The sequence below is a fragment of the Lupinus angustifolius genome, chromosome LG17 (assembly GCF_001865875.1).
Source record: "Lupinus angustifolius cultivar Tanjil chromosome LG17, LupAngTanjil_v1.0, whole genome shotgun sequence".
NCBI classification, from domain to species: Eukaryota; Viridiplantae; Streptophyta; class Magnoliopsida; order Fabales; family Fabaceae; genus Lupinus; species Lupinus angustifolius.
The window spans coordinates 20,661,985-20,681,745 of NC_032025.1; the positions used below are offsets into that span (position 1 = coordinate 20,661,985).

The 19,761-nt window shown below is 32.5% G+C and overlaps 3 protein-coding genes across 4 annotated transcripts; 1 reads left to right on the top strand and 2 right to left on the bottom strand.

Annotated features, from left to right (window-relative positions):
* On the bottom strand, positions 1,447-6,712 carry LOC109332025 (glutamate receptor 3.6-like). 2 transcript variants are annotated; one of them, XM_019566867.1, is made up of 7 exons: positions 6,378-6,712; positions 5,435-5,740; positions 3,986-5,340; positions 3,624-3,901; positions 3,410-3,441; positions 2,914-3,320; positions 1,447-1,986 (listed from the first exon to the last, which is right to left on the bottom strand). In XM_019566867.1, exons 2-7 carry the CDS (start codon positions 5,700-5,702, stop codon positions 1,522-1,524), a joined length of 2,805 nt encoding a protein of 934 aa, XP_019422412.1. In that variant the 5' UTR covers positions 5,703-5,740; positions 6,378-6,712; the 3' UTR covers positions 1,447-1,521. The 2 variants fall into 2 exon arrangements, with proteins under 2 accessions (XP_019422412.1, XP_019422413.1); XM_019566868.1 differs by lacking the exon at positions 6,378-6,712 and having other exon boundaries at positions 3,986-5,353; positions 5,435-5,542.
* On the top strand, positions 12,515-15,513 carry LOC109332032 (SRSF protein kinase 1-like). Its single transcript, XM_019566877.1, has 4 exons — positions 12,515-12,775; positions 12,865-13,665; positions 14,844-14,891; positions 14,974-15,513. Exons 1-4 carry the CDS (start codon positions 12,590-12,592, stop codon positions 15,220-15,222), a joined length of 1,284 nt encoding a protein of 427 aa, XP_019422422.1. The 5' UTR covers positions 12,515-12,589; the 3' UTR covers positions 15,223-15,513.
* On the bottom strand, positions 17,281-19,439 carry LOC109331900. Its single transcript, XM_019566681.1, has 2 exons — positions 19,337-19,439; positions 17,281-18,867 (listed from the first exon to the last, which is right to left on the bottom strand). The coding sequence occupies exon 2, from the start codon at positions 18,573-18,575 to the stop codon at positions 17,466-17,468; it is 1,110 nt and encodes a 369-aa protein (XP_019422226.1). The 5' UTR covers positions 18,576-18,867; positions 19,337-19,439; the 3' UTR covers positions 17,281-17,465.

Genomic DNA, 19,761 nt, shown 5'->3' on the forward strand with positions numbered 1-19,761 from the left:
TCTTTCATTATCATTATTTATATGTATTTATTCTTCTTTCTCTAAGCAATATTATATTTTCCTTATCTACAATTTCAATGATAGATTGAATATCATGTCTTCTCTAAACAATATTATATTTGTCTATTAATCAATTGTGTATTATGTTTCTCTCTCCCACTTTTAAAATGCTTCTAAATACTACTTTAGGTGTATGAATAGGTATTGAAAAACATTTTAAAAATGTTGTAAAGCATTTTAAAAGAATATGGAAAGTATCTAAGTTATAGTTTATTTATGTAAAAAATAATTTCAACATTATATAATATGTATAAATGAAATATTGGATACATATACATAAAAAAATATTAAAATATTGGTGCTTGATATCAATAACCATGACAACTTCTTGAAGGACTAGGCTATAGATTTATTCATTTAGGTTGTGTGCTACTTTTTGGAGAATATCTTGAACATGATGCCAATGTTGTGAGAAATAAAAATGACCTTGAACATTATATTTAATTCCTTAAACCCTTGAGGTAGATTAGTCTCAATTAATATGATTTTGTAGAGAATAAAAATAGACTGTAATATATACACACTGACAATATAAATATTTATACACAGTCAGTGTATCATTTATCATTAATTGAGATTTTTTTTTTAAATATTAAAAATGAATTATAGATAATATAGTGACAATATAAAAAAGTCTTACACTATCAAAATATAGATTTTTCCCATAAAAATATACTTTTTGTCATTTTTTATGTGATGTGAAAATAAGATGGCATAAAGAAAGAGAGATAAAAATGTCTTGCCTCCCACATAAGTGGAAAAGTCTTTGTTTCTGACGAGGTAGTAATGATAAAAACATAGGTATTAATTATGTAGGGTACTCCTCAACATATACAACTTCACTTACTACTGAACTTAACTTACATTCGTGAGTTCAAGTGTTATATGTTTGATTCTCCTTAAGTAAAGTCTCGGGTTTAAGTCTTGTAGATGAAAAAAAATGTGTTAGCCCCACGTACATTGATTTTTATATATAAATGTAAAGTTTTATATAATTAATAATTATGTATAATTATGTATAATCAATAATTATCTTCTAATACGTGACTCTTCCAGTTTTACGTCCGACTCGGGTTTCACAACATTGATTTTTATCCTATGGGTTGTCGAATTAAAAATGAGTGCAACATATGATAGTATAATTTTTCCCTCCTCATACCCTCCCACCTGAACACCAACATCACCACCATCACATCAATGACATCATTATATGATGCACACCAAACACTCGACACGATAAATTTTTTATCTCGCTCATATCTTATCCTATCCTATCCTGATCTATCCAATCCTTTCTTTATCCTATCATGATTGTGTTTTCATCTGATTTTGTTTTACATTGTATATTCCACATAAACCATAGGTAAGAGCAAAAACATTCAGATTGAAATAAAGAATCATGTTGAAGTAGTTTTACATAAGATGCTACAAAATTATTTGGAGCCAATGTGCAACAATTAGTTAAACTTCATTAGTACAATCAATTCTGTTCATAGATGATTGATAATATTCTGCATTACTGATGGAAGATCCAACTTCACTTGTGCTTCTATATGATATCATCTCCATTTGCCTTCTTTTCGACCTGCTCTTAGCTATGTCTTCTTTTTCGTCCACAAACGAAAGGAAAGTTCGGAAATGTGACGATCCGGAGCATTCGGGTTCTGTTGGGCAGTGCTTGTTGTACTGCCTCAAGGTTTGAATAAGGTATACCAAGAGAGCAAGTAAACATGCTAATCCACAAACTAGATATAGACCCCAAAAGCTTCTAAGATTGAGTCTGTCTACTTCAAGCTTTGCACCTTGTGATAGGCATGCAATGCTCAAAAGCCATTTGTCATGGATCCTTTGTAAATCTCCATTCTCCGCTAACTCCAAAATCGCGGTTGACATATCGACTGCTAACGGCGAGTCTCGCGGAAAAGCCTGAAGAAAAATGAAAAATAAAGGGCATGAAATAATGAAGCATGGTATAGTATTAGAATCTCTTGCACTCCCGTGCTATTAGAACATGTTACTTAGAATAACAAGTCGAGCTAACTTCGGTCGTTAACGGGTATAAGAAATGATCTCACAAAAAGTAAACTTTATTATGTATAATCTAGGGAACATAGATTTTTCATGGTTACTGGCTTCTGAAAGCTATATTGTATACACAAACCAAAATAACTTGTCAAATTCTTGAGTTGGCTTAGGAAAGGAAGTTGTTGTGCATCATCCGTCATACATGGAAGGGAGAATAAAAAAAAGGCGGCCTAGTGCACGAGACCGAGACTCCCACTTAGTGAGGTCTGGGGAGGGTAGATGTACGCAACCTTATCCCGGCAAGCGGAGAGGCTGTTTCTAGAATTCGAACCCGTAACATTGTGGAAGGAAGAATATGCCAACAAAAAAACACAAATTAGGAACGACAGCGATATCATTGGCAACATATACAAACATTATATCTATCATGTCGGATATTTGTTTTGAATTTTAATGCTCTAACGGGTGACCGCGTTTCTGTTCAACGACAAAAGCAGAGTCTAATATTAGTCTTTAGGAACGCGGTTTAACCATTCTATGTCATGACTTTGAAGTAAAGTATTCTTTGGATTTAATATCGCTCATGTCATTATAATCCACTTCCTCCGGCGCTTCGTGCTTGGTGGAGCATAAGTTGATGGAGAATATAAACAGCAGGACAAAGCTTCAATCAAAATATTCAACATAAGATGCAACCATACTTTCTTTTGGAAAAGAGGAGAGTAAAAAATAAGTGTAAAGCACGACCGGATCGGATCAAAACTACATTCAATTGTAAAGACAAAATACTAAAAAGAAAACTAGGAGCATTAGTAAGGATATACTTACAAATCCCCAACCATTTCTAGTGAACTCTTGACCTACAACAGTAAAACCGCACCGGCTTGAAAGGAAGAGCTCTATGTAAGCACGTTCATCAACATACGCAGCAATGCCACCCTTACGAGGACCTTTTTCCAATGCTTTAGTAGACTCTTCTGGTGTTTTTAAGGGGACAAGTCTTGATTCATCAATACCAATTTCGCCAATTAAATAATTCCGAGTAAAAGAACCCTGCAAGTAGCCGATAGGTTCTTTGCTATTTATTAAACTTCCGATGCCTTTAATGGGCGAAGAAAGTTGTTGCACCGTGAGGATTGAAGTCAAGCTTGCCGTGTAACTTGAGTTAATTATAAGAACTACGAATAACCATATAAGTAGCACAAAGCGACCAAGAGTGCTCACTGTATTTTCCCCTGCATGTTAGAAAAAGAGCAAGTTGATTAACCAGAGTAGCTATCACCGACGCCGTAAGTGTCACGGAACTTAAAATATTGTTACTTACTGTGGGCAAAGAACATAGTTGATAAGCTAAACCTGTAAAAAATAAAACACAAATACAACTTACAAACATTTCCAGAGTGTAAGTAAACCTACTCGGAAAACTGTAACATTGATATAATTATTATAAGCATCATCAACATAGGTTGGGTTCCGAAAAGGTCCAATGAGGTGAACACGGCGAAAAGGGTAGACAGAAAGGGCCTAGATTTCCATACCACAATGTTGTGATTATTTGTTTTCTGGGGGGTCCCCGAAAATCCTTATTCAGTCTATGCTCTAAAATCCAAACAACAGCTCCCACTATTATGCAAAAGATAGCAGTGACAGTCCACATCATTGGGGTAAATGGTGTAAAAAATGCCCAAGCATTGGATTCTGTCTTCTTAACCGCTGCTACTACCACTAGGCCGGACTCGATAAACGGCTGAGTAAAATCTACCATCTTTGATCTTTCGGTAGTAATTGTAATATCACCTACCGCAGCATCAAAGACCTGTACGATAAGAAGAAAACTGGTATCAGGACTATGCCATAAAACATCCAGATTCTACAAAAAAATATTAGAATTGATACTCACACCCGCTGTGATTAGACGAACAAGCTCGGTGTTACTAGGATTGCTGTGACCATCCCCGTACGGGATAAATTTGTAGGGGACAGCATAGGGCAACAAATTTACTGCAGAAAGAAACACATCAATGCAGAATCCCTTGAACATGTCAGTGCCTTGTACTTGCGAGACAAAGTCAGGGTAGCTAACCCTTTTCGGTACTCCAATTTTTAACACCCTTCCATTGTTTGGAAAAACCCAACCACGAGGCTTTTTGGCTGTTTCCCCAGGCCAAATCACAGTGAGTAGCTTTTGACCTGCACTGGAACGATTAGGTGGCTTTGAATACAGTGTTTCCGGAGGAACAAGCGATAATCCAGAGTAATTAGACCAGTAACCAATCCTCCGAGTTCCTGTTCCGATCACATTGATGATTTCATATGCTGGATTAACAAGGTTTCCATCAGATGTATACATGAATGGACCTGATACACCAGTCATGTTAACCGCATAAATACTTTTAAGCAACAATTTTCCTTCATTGAAGATTTTCACAGCATCAAGATGCATGTTGTCTCCACGTAGTTGAGATAGCTTCGAATCAGAAGAAAATGTTATTTGGTTCCCTTGTTTGAAAAAAGTATCAAGCGCACGGGCAAGCAAATAAACAGTATCATATGCAAAGATACCGTAAGTACTCAATCCGAGGGAACCATTAGCAGTCTTTCCACTGGTTAAGCCTTTCCACCTAGAAGAAGCAAACTCTCTTTTGTGCTTCGAATCTGGTATGTACATACGTAGTGTAATAACTCCTTGAATTTCATCCATTACATCGGATGAGAGGGGACTATCGATGTCCAGCCGAGTAGACAGAAAATTGGTGGCTATCCAGACATACCCATTTTCCATCATTCCAAGAGACTTTGCCACAGCTAACACTTTCGGTCCCCAAGCAGTACTTGTGTGAATAACTATAACTCGTGATTCTGCAAGAGCCACCTGAACAAGCACGTCAGTAATCTCCTCCCTAGTTGCCTCAGGACTCATAGGTGCTTTAAATGAGATCTTGCAACGTCTCTCAGCAAGCTTATCACCTAAAGCGCCGATTCCATTCCTTCCATGGTCATCATCGCCATAGACTGCAATAACTTCTCTCCACTCGTAGTAGTTAACAAGGTCTGCTATTGCCGTCATTTGATAAATATCACTAAAAGCAGTTCTAATAAAGAACGGGAATTGAAGTGAAGATAGGGTAGGGTCAGTAGCTGAAAATGATAGAAGGGGTACTTGGAGCTCGTTCGCAATATGTGATATGACATGGGCAGTTGTAGAGGTCTGTGGGCCGATAATGGCCACAGTGTGCGTCGCCATGAGCTGCAAGGCTGTTACAAATTGCTAAAATGTTTAAAACTAATCATAATCTGTTAGAGTCAAAGTAACATCGAAAAAGGGGATATCATGAAGGACGTAACGTACCCTCGGCAATGCTCAAAAAACCTCTGTATTTGGAATCTTCTTGTAGTGAGACCTTGAGCTTAGTTTTACCAAGAATAGATGGATCAGAATTTACATCTTCAACTGCAGCTTCTACAGCAATCTTCACAATTCTACCAACACTAGTGTTGAAAGAGTAGAGAACCCCGATATTTACAAAATCGGGTATGGTGGAATTATCCATGCCAATTCCGGTTGAAGAGAACCCATTTGCGAGAACCGTCAACACCAAAACCCAAACACTAATCATGGTTTGTGTTGCCTTTTGAAAAGCTAGTAATGATCACTCTGCTCATCAAACAAGTAATGCAACATCCTCAATTAAACAAATAAAAAAGTGTGAAGTTAAACACACATTTCTGTTTGGGCTTAAAAAAAGTGATTTTTTTAAGAAGTTGATGACTACACAATAAGAACCAAGCTTTAGTCTCACTAGGTGAGATCGACTATATGGATCGAAAAATGTTATAATGTTTTATCGTAAAGTGTGTCCACCGACAAAACATTGATCTCTAAATCATTCATAATTGTTTGGCTTATGATTTTTCTTGACATCTCTGCCTTTAGAAATTGGACTAACCTCTATTTGATCTACTATCCTTACCTGGGCTTCTACCGGTTTCCTCCAAACATGCCCAAACAACCTATAAGGTCGGATTCTAACATTTTTCTACAGTAAGAGTTACCCCAATACGAAGCTGATAATCGTAGCTTCGCTAGAGCGCTTCTACTTTTTCATTGTAAAAATCAAATCAAACCAAATATACTTTGCAAGTGTCAAAAGTGATTTTTAAAACATCACCTAAGCATAAACTGCAGCTCATAATCATGTCCATTTGTTGGTAAGTAATAGCAGCCCTCTAAACTAAGTTGCAGGCCAAGAAACTCAAAGGGAATAAAGCTTTATTCAACAAAATAAGTATACCTGATATATTAGCAGCAAAATGGTGCACAAAACTTGATTCCTGGTCCAAATTGAAAACTAAAAATATCAACTTTACATGTACCTAGAACTAAAAACATGAACTTTAATCAGAAGCTATGAGTGTAAAATCAAAAGCAGTGAAATAGAAAACATGGGCAGCAAGGAAAAAATAGGGAGATAAAGTAATAGATCTTAAAAGAGAAAATGTGAATGATGTTATTCTTAGTTTCTTTCACTTTTTGCTTTTTGATTATACAAATCCTTTACATGAATGTGGGGTTGTGGTGAAGGTTCATGTAGAAGAGTGTACCCATTCACTATAAACAAAAAAACACAACCAATAGTATGTTGTGAAACAAGACAATAACAGGAGGGAGAAACTAGAGAGAGATGTTCTAATGAATTTTTTTTACGTGATATACATTGTCTGGTGTACAGTTTTGTACATATTAATACATCATTCATTTATTCGTCATTTAATTATATTATTTTTTCTTGAAAAGTCAATTGATAAAACATGGATAATTTATGGACAGTTTATTAAAGTCATGAATTTATCAAATTTATGCATTTTTTTTCCTCAAACATATAAATCTAACTATATGCTGAAAGATAGAGGAAAATATATTAATTGTATATAAATTTTTATATTATTAATGCATATATATATATATATATATTATAGTCTTATTTTTTATTGTGTTATGTTATATAGATAAAAAATACTTATTATTTAGTATACCTTCTTTGATTTTACTTTGAATTAGTTTTAAAGTTGATAACCTCAAAAGGCAACAAATTTTATTAAAGATTATTGGTTTATTAAATTGGGACCATGATTTATCATATACATAGAAGGGAAAAAACTAAATACTTTACACAAATTGTAAAATCTATACTTACTATTTTGAGGAGACAAATAGTTAGATGGCATAATTTTATTTTACCATATTGTACCCTTTTTAAGAAATTATATTTTTATGTTACACAATATTTTTATTATCTCTCTAGAATTAAATTTATTATTAACAATAAATTTATATATTCTATTTTAAACATTTTACTCTTTTGTTTTTTTTTTGAAAAATCAATAATAATTAAGTATGAATGATATAATAATAATATATCAAACTCATAACCGTCAGTGTATACATTTTTTCTTTAAATGGATTGAAAATATGTGTTATCAAAAGCTTAGTATCTTATAAAATGAATAACAAAAAAAATTATATAGTGTGAATGAACTTATGTATAATGTTTAAGATTGACTCTATCATCATTATGCATAAGTTAATATATTTGGTGCTTGAGAATGATATTTAACATGAGAGATAATGTGGCTATCATAACATATAAAATATATATATATTGATATTGACAGTGTAAGAAATTTTTACTTTATTACTATATTATTTACTATTCATTTTTAATATTTATTGACTTTTGAATAAAAATAATACAAATAAATAGTAGATACTGTAATGACTAAAAAAATTAGTGTTGTGATAATCAGACTGGAAGGTCTGACCAGTTTGACCACTGACTGGACTTGAAAATCGCTTTAGTTTGTAGTCTTAACCGAGTGAGGAGTTAGATCGCTTTGAACCGGAGAAATTTCGGTCTAACCATATTAAACCCGATTGAACCGTAATAATCTGGGAAGTGAAGCGGATTCACTTAAAATTTTAAAAAATAGAACGTTACTCTAATGAAATTTCAATATAATTATATGAAATTTTGTATTTACACATAACTATATATTTATAAATAAAATGATAAATTATATATAAAATCGTATAATTCGACCGAACGATTTAACTGTTTAAGTTTTAAACCTAATACAAATTTTCTTCCAGTTTAATGTCTGATTCGGATTTCCCAACATTAAAAAAAATGATTGTACAATTTCATATATTAGAGGTGTATTTTTTCAGTTGGTGTTGATCGAGAGAAATTCTTTAGTTACTAATGTTGTGATGTGATATGATATGATGTTGCTTGGATTCATCGAACCAATATAAATAATTGTGTCATTATTATATTCTTAACTCTTTATTCCTTTCAGATTATAATTAACGGGATGATTTTGGATTTAAAGAAGTTAACTTTTTGATTAATGATTTAATATTCCTCCACATGTTATTTGTGAAAGATTTTACCTACTCTTAATTGCTCATTCATGTTGTTTTGATTGCTTAACAAAATTATTTCTGAAAAAAGGTTTCTCAAAAGAGTCTAATATCTATGCATCGTTAATATAAAGAGTTTAAAATTACCAATTTAACTGATCATGATCATACTTGAATAAGCTTGTGTCTCATCGACTTGATAGGGGATGAGTATGAATCAATCTATCTCACAATCACTTACTTATCATGTTTATATGTATCTCTATTAAATTTGTATAGAGTAATGACATCTATTTGGTCGAAAACATATTTGATTATCTAATTTTTCATAATAAATGTGATTAACAATATATATACATATATCATTTTATATGTCAAATTACATATTCATAATAATAAATAACATTGAGAAGACATTATCTAAAATGATATACATTATATTTAATTTGGTCTAGGTTCAGATTCAAAGGCTCACCTGATCGATATTTGAGGTCGAGTCCAACTTCATAAAAATAACCCGACGGTCGGGTAATGGACAAGCCATAAGTGGCCCTCACCCATATGATCGAGGGTATCCTCTCACCTTATGATAACGAACTAATCACTTCAGAGTGTGTGACTGCACCTCTTAACAAATGTCACTCATATGAATCAAACATTTGATGTTTTGGTCTATCTTAGAATCTAATGAAGTTTTATACCACAAGACAAATATCTTCTTGCTATTAGTCTTTTAATATTACTAATGATATTCTTTTACTTTTTTGATAAAGAATTAATTTCTTTCAGGGTTCCTCTCAACAAGTGTTGTCCAAAGAAATTGAACTATTGATATTGTGGATCCAGTGAAGCCTTACACAATTAAATCATTTCTTTATCGGTCAATACCATAATAATTCAATATAGATTATATTTATTTTTTAGACAAAAAATATATGCTTTATTTTTTAAAAGGTAATGTGGCATTTTTAAAGTTGTCAACAGTCGTTTGGCTTGTATTTTAAACATATAGATCTAGTTGAATTATGGATGGTAAAAAACCCTTTAATTGTATCCATAAAAATATGTACAATAGATACTCGCAACAATAATGTACGAGTGATAATGATTTTTATCATATCCACTACTTGAATATCTACATATTTATAAATTTATTTTTAATTAATTTTATATATTATATTTTTTATTGTTATTTTGAGATTATATATTATTTACTTTATTATTATGTCATATTAAATTACAGTAATTTTACTATAATCATCATATGAATATATTAATTATTATTTTTATACATTAATTATTACAAAATATATAATTAACATTAAAAATTTGTTTGGTATCCATAGATATTTTTACCCGACGAACCCCTACAAATTGTATAAGTTTGGTAATGAGAAAATATTATTTGCACCTACTCGACCACATTGCCATCATAAGTTAAACCTTAAGGTGAATAGGTTTAATTTGTGTTCCAAATACATGGCCTACTATAGGCCAAAGTTTAAAGCTTACTTCGAAGCCTAGGTAGTTTCACTTACAAACTTATTTTTTTTGTTTCCCGCCGGTATCTTTGCACCAGAAGTAATTCTATTCGAGTCGGGAACATTCACAGGTACATGAGGTTAACTCTCCCAGCGGACATTTTTCATCTACAATACTCGAACCCGAGACCTTACTTAAGAGGAATCAAACATGTACCACTTGAATGTTCATTGGTACTTACAAACTTATTTAAAAGCTTATTTGTTCAATAAAACCTTTAAATAAATTTTCATTAAGATTGGAAATAGGCTTCACAGGACCTAATCTCTTATATATCATCTTTAAGGTATGAAAGTCTATTCAAAATTTCAAATGATAATCTCTTCTAACATGGTACATTGTACATTAACAAAAATCAATATGCACATTAACGAATATGTTCACTTAAAATATTATAATCATAATAAAATATAAAATATTATTAATATATATTAAATAGAGTGAGTGGTTAAATTTAAAAGATATTTTTAATGATTTATGACCTACCTACTCTAGTTATATAGACTTTTAAAAACTTGTTAGCATATTAAAGGCTAACCCTAACAAAATCAAATGTAGCCTATTCCCATGAATACACATATGTTGTTTCATACTTTATGCCGATTGGAAAAAATCTCTGCCTTTTATTCTTGGATGAAGATCTTCTATTCCCATTGGTGTCCCCATTTGTGTCCAAAACCAATAAAAATGTCTCACTTTATCGAGAAAATAAAAATAAAATTTTATTTTTTATATTATTTGATGTTACTTCATTGGATAGGAACATGAGGACAAAGTCATTTTGGGACAGAAGATCCCGTCCTTTATTGTTTATTTAGCCCTAGCCCCTTCAATTTTCAAGTGTGCTTGGTAACCATTAAAAACACAGCTGCATAAGAAATCCATTAAAAACAAAAAGTTTATTTATACAACATTGGTTTAACATTCTATGAGATACTACTTTTTTTAAAATATAAATGTGTTAAGATGATGTTCTTTCGTAACACTCCCATACTTAACTCAATATATAAAAAAGTGTGTAAAGAGAATAAGATGTAAGAACACAATAGAGAATATTAAGTGTTAACTTCCTTACGAGGCCGCAAGATGATAACGTAGTCGGGCGGGCACAAATATTGTATACCCGTACTTATACCTGCACTATTTGCTGGTATTCATGCAACTAGCGGGTATGCACGTGTACCCAATGATTTTATTAATTTTAATATGCTTTATAATAATCAATGTATAAAAATAATTATCACCTGATGATATGTATATGATAATTTTATGATTATAGTCTAATCACTAAAATTTATTATAAAATAATAATAAGATAGACAAAATAGAATATTAAAATAATAGTAATAAAGTATAAAATTATAAAATATTTAATTAAAATATATACATGGGTACCCAAATATTATGACACACATTGTCATCTATCAACCATTTTTACGGATATCTGTTGCGTGTATTTTGATGGTATACTCGTGTCAGATATTTTTCTCATCCCTATTTGAGGGATCTACTATATTTCGAGAGGGAAATGAGCCTGAAATATTATCAGATAGTCCTGTAGCAAAGGTGTGTGGTTCTTTATATTGTAGATTAGGCCTTGTCCTATCACTGTTGTCCTTTATTTGGTCAGATTGACTATTCGACATGATCGACAAATGCATGAATCTTATCATACTTGCCTGACATTTGGCCGATATATGCAAATTTGGTCAATCATGACGTGTCCTAGAATTAGGGTGGAACATATGAGAAATAAGAAATATAACAAATGTGTTGCAATATAAAAACACACTATTGACGTTTAGTTTATAAAAAAATAGTATTGAAATCTAAAAACATTTTCGAAATAATATTAGACTATAATATACCATCTACTATATGATTTTTGGAGAGAGAAATATTAGCAACATCGAATTTACTATTTGTCATGAAACATGGCACAATGTAGGGTGTCCCAATCACAAAACCAAACAAGGTTTTGAAGAACAATTCCACTTTGGGCAATAAAAAGATGTATGATGGAAAAAGGAAAAACAAACAAAAGTATAAAGAATAATAAAGATACAAGGTAGATGGGTGACATAGAAAATAATGATATCTAACTCATACCCTCTTTTCAACAACATGATTACAACCCCTTCACCTAAAATAACATCACAAAATTTTCAATTCCTAAAATAGCCATAAATACTTGCAAACAAAGTGAGAGGCCAAATGGCATACTCGTATAAGCAAGGAAAAAACTAATCCTATTATGTCATGTCAGTTAAAAAAAATTTAAATATTTATAACTTTATCAATTTTACTTCATTATGATTGGTCTCAGGGACGTGGTTGGGAACATAGTCGAGGACAACAAACCCTCTAAGTACACAAGTTATTTATATTCAAACATTTATATAAGAGGAAGTGGAGAAAGAAAGAGAAAAAAGTGGAGAGAGAGATTTGAAAAAGCCAAACACCAGAAATAGAATTGAATGAATAATAAGAGAGAGAGAGAATAAGAGAGAGAGAGAATAACAGAATAATAGAGAGAGAAGAATGGTGTCGTGTTCTTCATCATCAGGATCAGAAGAAGACGGTGAGGGCTTCGACTCTTACCGGAAAGGAGGATACCACGCCGTCAGGATCGGCGATCAATTCGCCGCCGGTAGGTATATTGCTCAGAGGAAGCTTGGTTGGGGTCACTTCTCCACCGTATGGCTCGCTTATGATACCACCACTTCCGTACATTTCCAAACCCTATGCTTCTCATTTTACTTCTATTTCCAAATTTGTGATTCTCTTTTCTTATTATATAACTTTCTCATTTTCAGGCATATGTTGCTCTAAAGATCCAGAAAAGCGCGTCTCAGTTTGTTGATGCAGCACTTCATGAAATTGAAATTCTTTCATCCATTGCTGATTGTGCTTCCTCTTCAAATGCATCTTCAAATGTAAAGTTTGTTATTCAATTGATTGATCACTTTAAGCATACAGGCCCTAATGGCCAGCACCTTTGTATGGTTCTCGAGTTTCTCGGCGATAGCTTGCTTCGGCTTATCAAATTTAGCCGTTACAAAGGCCTTCCATTGGATAGAGTTAGGGAGATTTGTAAATGCATTTTGATTGGTTTGGATTACTTGCATAGAGAACATGGTATTATCCATACAGACCTAAAACCTGAAAATGTTCTTCTGGTTTCGACCATCGATCCTGCCAAAGACCCTGTTAGATCTGAAACTGCCCCAATTCTAGAGAGGCCGGAGGGAAACATAAATGGCGGAGTTACAAGTCTTATCGAGAAAAGGTTGAAAAGGAGAGCGAGGAGGGCAGTTGCTAAGATATCTGGAAGAAAAGATTCAATGGTGGAAACAGGAGAAGCTCCAAAGCCTGATAGAAATATTGATGGGGTAGATGTGAGATGCAAGATAGTAGATTTCGGAAATGCGTGTTTCGCTGACAAGCCGATTGCACAAGAAATTCAGACAAGGCAGTACAGGGCTCCTGAAGTTATACTGGAGGCTGGGTATTCCTTCTCTGTTGACATGTGGTCTTTTGCTTGTATTGCTTTTGAGCTTGCCACTGGTGATATGTTGTTTACTCCCAAGGTTGGACAAGGTTTTAGTGAGGATGAGGTATGATGTTTTTACATTATGGTGATTTAGATTTAGATTATGTTCCTTATCTTATGCATGGTCTTATTTATGATAATTTTTTTAGCATAGACCGAATGCCTTATATTTCAATGCCATTACTGCAAGAAAAACAATATAATTTAATGATTTGGGTGATGAGTTCCTGAGAGTTTGTTACAAATCATATGCTCATATATGTTCATATCAAATGAAAAGCTCGCAGAAGAATTGAAAACTGCTATGTGTGACACCAAACTAGGGGGGACTAATGGTAAGACTTTGTCTGAAATGATGTTATAGATTTTATTATATTATTATTATTTTTTAAGAAGGTTGACTCTGATTTTATATTTTACCATTGACATGAATGCACTTGCAATAGTTATACTTTATTTTGGGTTATGTGAGTAATGGTTACCAGATAATGATAAACCGATATAAAAGGATACCCAGGAACACAATTTGTAGAAGCTAACTGTGTTACTGGTCCATTTGATGGCAAGATTACAAATATTTATATATTCTCTGTAGTAAAGCACTTTTTATTCCACTTCAGAATATTGTTTTGGTTGGAAGTTGTATAATATCTCTCTGAAGTCCAAGGAATATTTTATACTCCTTTTGTTGCTAGTTCCTGATTCCTTATGACTGAATGGATTATGATGTGTGATACTTGAATGGTGAGTTGGTCATATCATATATTTCAGAATCCATCTAAAGTTTTTCACTTTTCTATATATTTATGATCTTTTCACAACCTTGATGAGAGAAAAACTAGCAAGCATATGCAACAACAACCAAACCTCAGTCTTATTAGGTGGGGTCACCTACATGAATCGAATGATGTCAATCATTGATTTATATGTGTCTTGAAATAGTCACTAGTAGACAATAACTCTTAGTCTTTGATTATCATGGTGAAATGAAAACAATTTTTTTTTTATATGTTTGCATTATGAGTTTCATATTATTCTTAAGTACTTTATTATTACAACTACTGGTGTTGGAATTATTCTCATTTTTCATCCAAAAGTGGAAAAGAAATTCTTTGGTTAATCTTCTAACTGGTTTCTAAGAACTTATTCATCAATTTCAATTGCTTCAATAGGCTGAACACAAGTTTCTACACATCAGATTGCATGTTAGAATAATAGAAGTTTGTGTTCTGTTGATTTCAGGATCACCTTGCTCTGATGATGGAACTACTTGGAAAGATTCCGCGAAAGGTAGTAGTACACTCTCGCCATCTCTCCATCGTATATATATATATATAGCGATTTAGCGATATCTAATGCTTGCATATTGCAGATTGCTACTGCTGGAGCAAAATCCAAAGATTTTTTTGATAGACATGGTGATCTTAAAAGGATCAGAAGGCTAAAATTCTGGCCACTTAACAAGTTATTGATTGATAGATATAAATTTCCAGAGAATGATGCTCATGAGTTTTCGGAGTTTCTTTTGCCACTTCTCGATTTTGCACCGGAAAAGCGACCAACTGCACAGCAGTGCCTGCAACACCCATGGCTCAACTGCAAGGACTCCACTCCAACTTAAATGAGAATTCAATCAGGTGTGGATGTTAGCATGCACAACCTTAAAATCTTGAAAGGTGTCTAACATAGCCACACACACAGTCACATTTTTAAGCCCCTTCCACATGAATGTCTATTGATTGTGTTTTTTTTTGTTATCAAGTTTAATAATATTTTTAAAATTATATTACCTACAAAAATGTAAATTAGTAAAGAATTTTGTTCATCCAAATATATCTGACAAGAATTTGAGTGTATATTCATATGAATTTTAAGTGATTATTATGACATTAATGTCATGTTTTTCTCCCAAGCTATGAAGCATGGTTACTCTAAAATGGTTGTTGTGCCCATACATATGAATATATGATACTTGTTCTCTTACTCAATAGTACACACATGGTAATTAGGTGTATTATCACTCAAATACAAGTTATTAATATATGCAAAACATTAAAGCTTCTTGCTAAATGTTAATTTAATATACTTAATTTTTTATTAAATGAAATTAACTACCATTTCACTTTCTTTGAGTTATGTTTCTTCTTTATACATTTTGGTTTAAGGCATGTGATATGAAGGGGAAGGGACAATTATACTACAGTGTAAAGATTTATACATGCTCATTATATTATCTATAATTTATTTGTGTGTATTATTTTTTGGAGAGTCAATGATAATTAAACATAAATGATAGATGATGTAATAATAGTGTATAAACTCATATTGTTGGTGTATTCATTTTTTCTCTCTTTATAAATGATTTTTCCTTAAAATAATGTTTCCCAAGTTGTTTTCTAATAAAAATATGTTAATTTTGTGTTCTATCTTTCTAATATTGGTTAATGTTTCATTTCTATCGTAACAATATTAATTTTTTGGTTGGAATATAGACATATTCCATTGGCGTCCATATCTACTGTCTCATAGTTTGTACCAATCTATATACTATGGGCTTGTGATTGGTCAGAAAAATATTTAATAATTAAATTTTAACTTAAATATATTTTTTCTAATCGATCACAAGCTCATGACACATAAAATAGTACGAACTGTGAGGATAATAGATGTGTACCCATTTACTTAGATGCCATTTGGGTGTTTTTTTCACAACCATATTCTCTCCGTTGTGTAGTTATCCTATCTTTCTTTCTCTCCATGTTTAATAAGAATAAATTCACTTATTCCAATACTAAGCTTAAAAAACTTATTTTCAATAATTTAAATGTATTAATTAATTCAAACTGTTAGATTTTCCTAAAATTTAACTAAGATGAAAAGAAATTTTTTAAATTTAATCTCCTCCCATCTTTAATTTAGAAAATGTTATCTCTTCATTGTTTCTTTTGTTCCGACCCAAGGTTCTAGTTTTTTTCCTTATGTTTCTGAGTCTTCATTAAGTCATTTCTAACTTTTTTGGGTGGGTCCCAATTCAGAATTACATACTACAACCACTTCAAATAGGGATCACATCCTTTTCTGATCTATAATTTCCTTTTCTGATGTATAATTTATATCTTCATGTATCATAAACTATGTTGGTCAAAAAAATACTTAATAATTAAATTTTAACTTAAATATAATTTTCTTAACCATGATCTAATTTTTTAGTGGCTTGATTCCAATTTCATGTAACCCTATAGCATCTCCATCCATGCTTGTTGGTGTGAGATTTTTATTTCTTAAGAATACTCATCGCACACGAACATTTGGATGCTTATTCTTGTAAGAAAATGTGGGTCAGAAAAGTAGAAAGAACGAGAGAAAAATCATTTGTTATATAAAATATAAAAATATAATTAAGCGAGACCCAAATAAAAATAAGAATGAAATCTATAATTATCTAGAAAAACTAAATGTTATTCTTAATCTATGAAGATGTATAATAAATTATAAAATAACAAGCAGGACCAAATAAAAATGAAATTAATAGAAAATTATTATTTTATAAAACTATAAAGATTACTTAGTAAAAAAGTGTGAATAGACAATTTGGAACATCTAAAACTCACACAATACTAACTTTCAGATTCAAATAAAGTCTAGTTTTCCAATCAATTGAAGTAACACAACAATGAAATGAAAGAAATTATGAAAGCAACTAAAAATCTAAATTTATATTTATTCAGCACAAATCTATTACAAAACAAAAGATGAACAAAAAGATAAATTCCATACTGTAAAAAAAGAAGCATCATGATTCCTACCTCTGCTATCAACATGTATGACACTAGCACAGAGTCATTCAAATGTAATATGTAAATACTATGACTGCACAGATTTATTTTGTTTGATACAAGTCGGCGGCGGTGCCTTCAGCTCCTTGCATTTCCACATAGGTGTAGCCTCAATCGGCTTCATTCTGTCCGAGGACGGCTCCACGGGAAACAAAGGTATATTATTGGCAGAATGATTGCCTGTGTTCATTTCAGTCAACAGAGAACTTCTTGCTCTTATACCTTCCTTTGGACGCGCCTTATCTTTGGAGGTGCAAATACTTAAGGGCGACTTCTTTAGCTTTGCCCGTCCTCTCTTCTTACCGATGGGAGACAGATCCTCGTAGTTCTTCTCCTTTGACTGGCTTGACTCTGCTTTCCCATTATCTATCTCCATTTGGCTTGATATATCATATTTGAATCCCTTCTTATTCGATCCATCAGAATCAATCTTTCCCACTAATGTATGCCCGTTATTCAAAGATAAGTGATCTTGTCCAAATGCCACACCAGCATCAGATGCCTCGATTATTTTGAAACTTGAAGAGCTTTTGAGCTTCTTGTGTTTACTGCCTTTAGAGTTTGAATTTGGAGAATTCTTAGAGATTCTGGGAGAACTGTTTATGGCTCGATGTAACGTATGGGCTAATTCTTCATCTGTCCTGCAATTTCCAATTGGTCGATTTTTTTTGTACAACAGCTGCACTGGTAGATGCTTCTTTGACTTGCTCCTTTTCAAATTTCTTTTCTTGGTCACTGCCTCTTCCGAAAAAGACGCAGCTAAATCTAAAGCACTCTTGGCTGCAGCAACCGCCTTTGCTGCTATTGCACTTTTTTCTTCAGCAGCAGCTCTAGCAGCTTTTGCAGCCTTAGTTGCAGAAATTGCTACTGCTTTTGAGGCCTCCACTAACTCCTCGGGTGTAAGGTTAGGGTTATTTGAACGATAACTTAACAAGTGCTTAAGTCGGGTTTCGAATTCACTTGAAAAGGACACAGACGAAGGGTAAGCAACATCTGTTACACAACAAACAGCAACAGGAGAGAGAAAGGCAGTAGCATCACCATCTGAACTCCGTTTTTTCAAACCAGCAAGAAGGCGTTTTCGAGGAGGCAAAAGAACATCCGCATCCAATTGGCTGACATCACATACATTCTCCATGATCCCACAGTAAATTCAATTTAATACTCAGAAAATAATGAATAAATCTTCACATGAATTAAATTGTCGCTCCATTGGCAGTCATATCATCCGGACAATGATCAAGTCACCAAACCTTTCCCGATCTCTAACTCACAAATCCAATTCGAGATCCCTAATGAAATCGAGGATCCTTAACAAAACCCTACATAAAACACTAAACAGCGCGACACCATTTAATGTTCTTAACCTCCAAGAGAAGAAATTCAACTCATACCCAACATCATATTCTTCAATTCCATCTATTTGATTCCTAAACATAAAGAAAGAAACCAACAAAATCAAACTCAAATAAAAATAATATAAATGATTTCCTTCATCAGAATAAGTTTATCTATGTAAAAACACACACATTTACACAACATGAAAATGTAAATTCTGAAACTTCATCCAACCCCACAATTCCAACAAAGTACCCACACAAAAAATATACATAATTCAGCAATAGGGCATTTTCAAAATATCAATGGTAGAATATGAATTGAACTCTGGCTATCCCATGCAGCAAAAGACTCAGTTTTTTCAACAACCCAAGTTCCAAAAACCATTTAAATCAATCCACAAAGCAAGGAATCATTAATAAAAATCAAGCAACCTAACACAGATTAAAATCCAGGTTCAACAAAATCATGAAAGATGAATGAGAATTTAAATGAAAATAAGTTAAGGAACACAAAAAAGGAGAGAGTTGAAGATTGAGGATGAAGGAGGTGGATGAGAACCTGATCCAGTTGAAGAAGGTAAAGGGTAGAAATGGAAAATTGTGGAGGAAGATAGAGGTTAGGGTTTTCAAGAGAGAGAAGAAACAAGTTATGATGAAGAAGAGAAAATAGTTTTAAATTCATTTTTAAGTCATATATACACTACTTACCTTTAATTATCATCACTTTAATTAATGCTTAGCTCATATATTAAACTAATATAGTATTTTCAATTTATTTTTGAGAGAATAGAATCGTTACATTTTTATAGAATGTATAACTAAAATGTGAAATATATTTTTTTAACTTAATCCTAAAGTAAGTGAACCCACCCTATTTTTTAAGAAATTAAGAGGAAAATATCACATTTATACTATAAAAGTGTGTTATTCCATGACATGTGTTGTAATTATTCATAAAGTACATATTTATTAATCTTGATAGAA

Excerpts from the sequence above, each read along its gene's own strand:
- LOC109332025 (XM_019566867.1), bottom strand. The coding sequence starts at position 5,702 with ATGATTAGTGTTTGGGTTTTGGTGTTGACGGTTCTCGCAAATGGGTTC. Across the intron at positions 5,341-5,434 it reads TTTTTTGAGCATTGCCGAGG|CCTTGCAGCTCATGGCGACG; the intron begins GTACGTTACGTC and ends AATTTGTAACAG. Across the intron at positions 3,902-3,985 it reads TTCGTCTAATCACAGCGGGT|GTCTTTGATGCTGCGGTAGG; the intron begins GTGAGTATCAAT and ends CTTATCGTACAG.
- LOC109332032 (XM_019566877.1), top strand. The coding sequence starts at position 12,590 with ATGGTGTCGTGTTCTTCATCATCAGGATCAGAAGAAGACGGTGAGGGC. Across the intron at positions 12,776-12,864 it reads CTTATGATACCACCACTTCC|GCATATGTTGCTCTAAAGAT; the intron begins GTACATTTCCAA and ends TCTCATTTTCAG. Across the intron at positions 14,892-14,973 it reads TTGGAAAGATTCCGCGAAAG|ATTGCTACTGCTGGAGCAAA; the intron begins GTAGTAGTACAC and ends TGCATATTGCAG.
- LOC109331900 (XM_019566681.1), bottom strand. The coding sequence starts at position 18,575 with ATGGAGAATGTATGTGATGTCAGCCAATTGGATGCGGATGTTCTTTTG.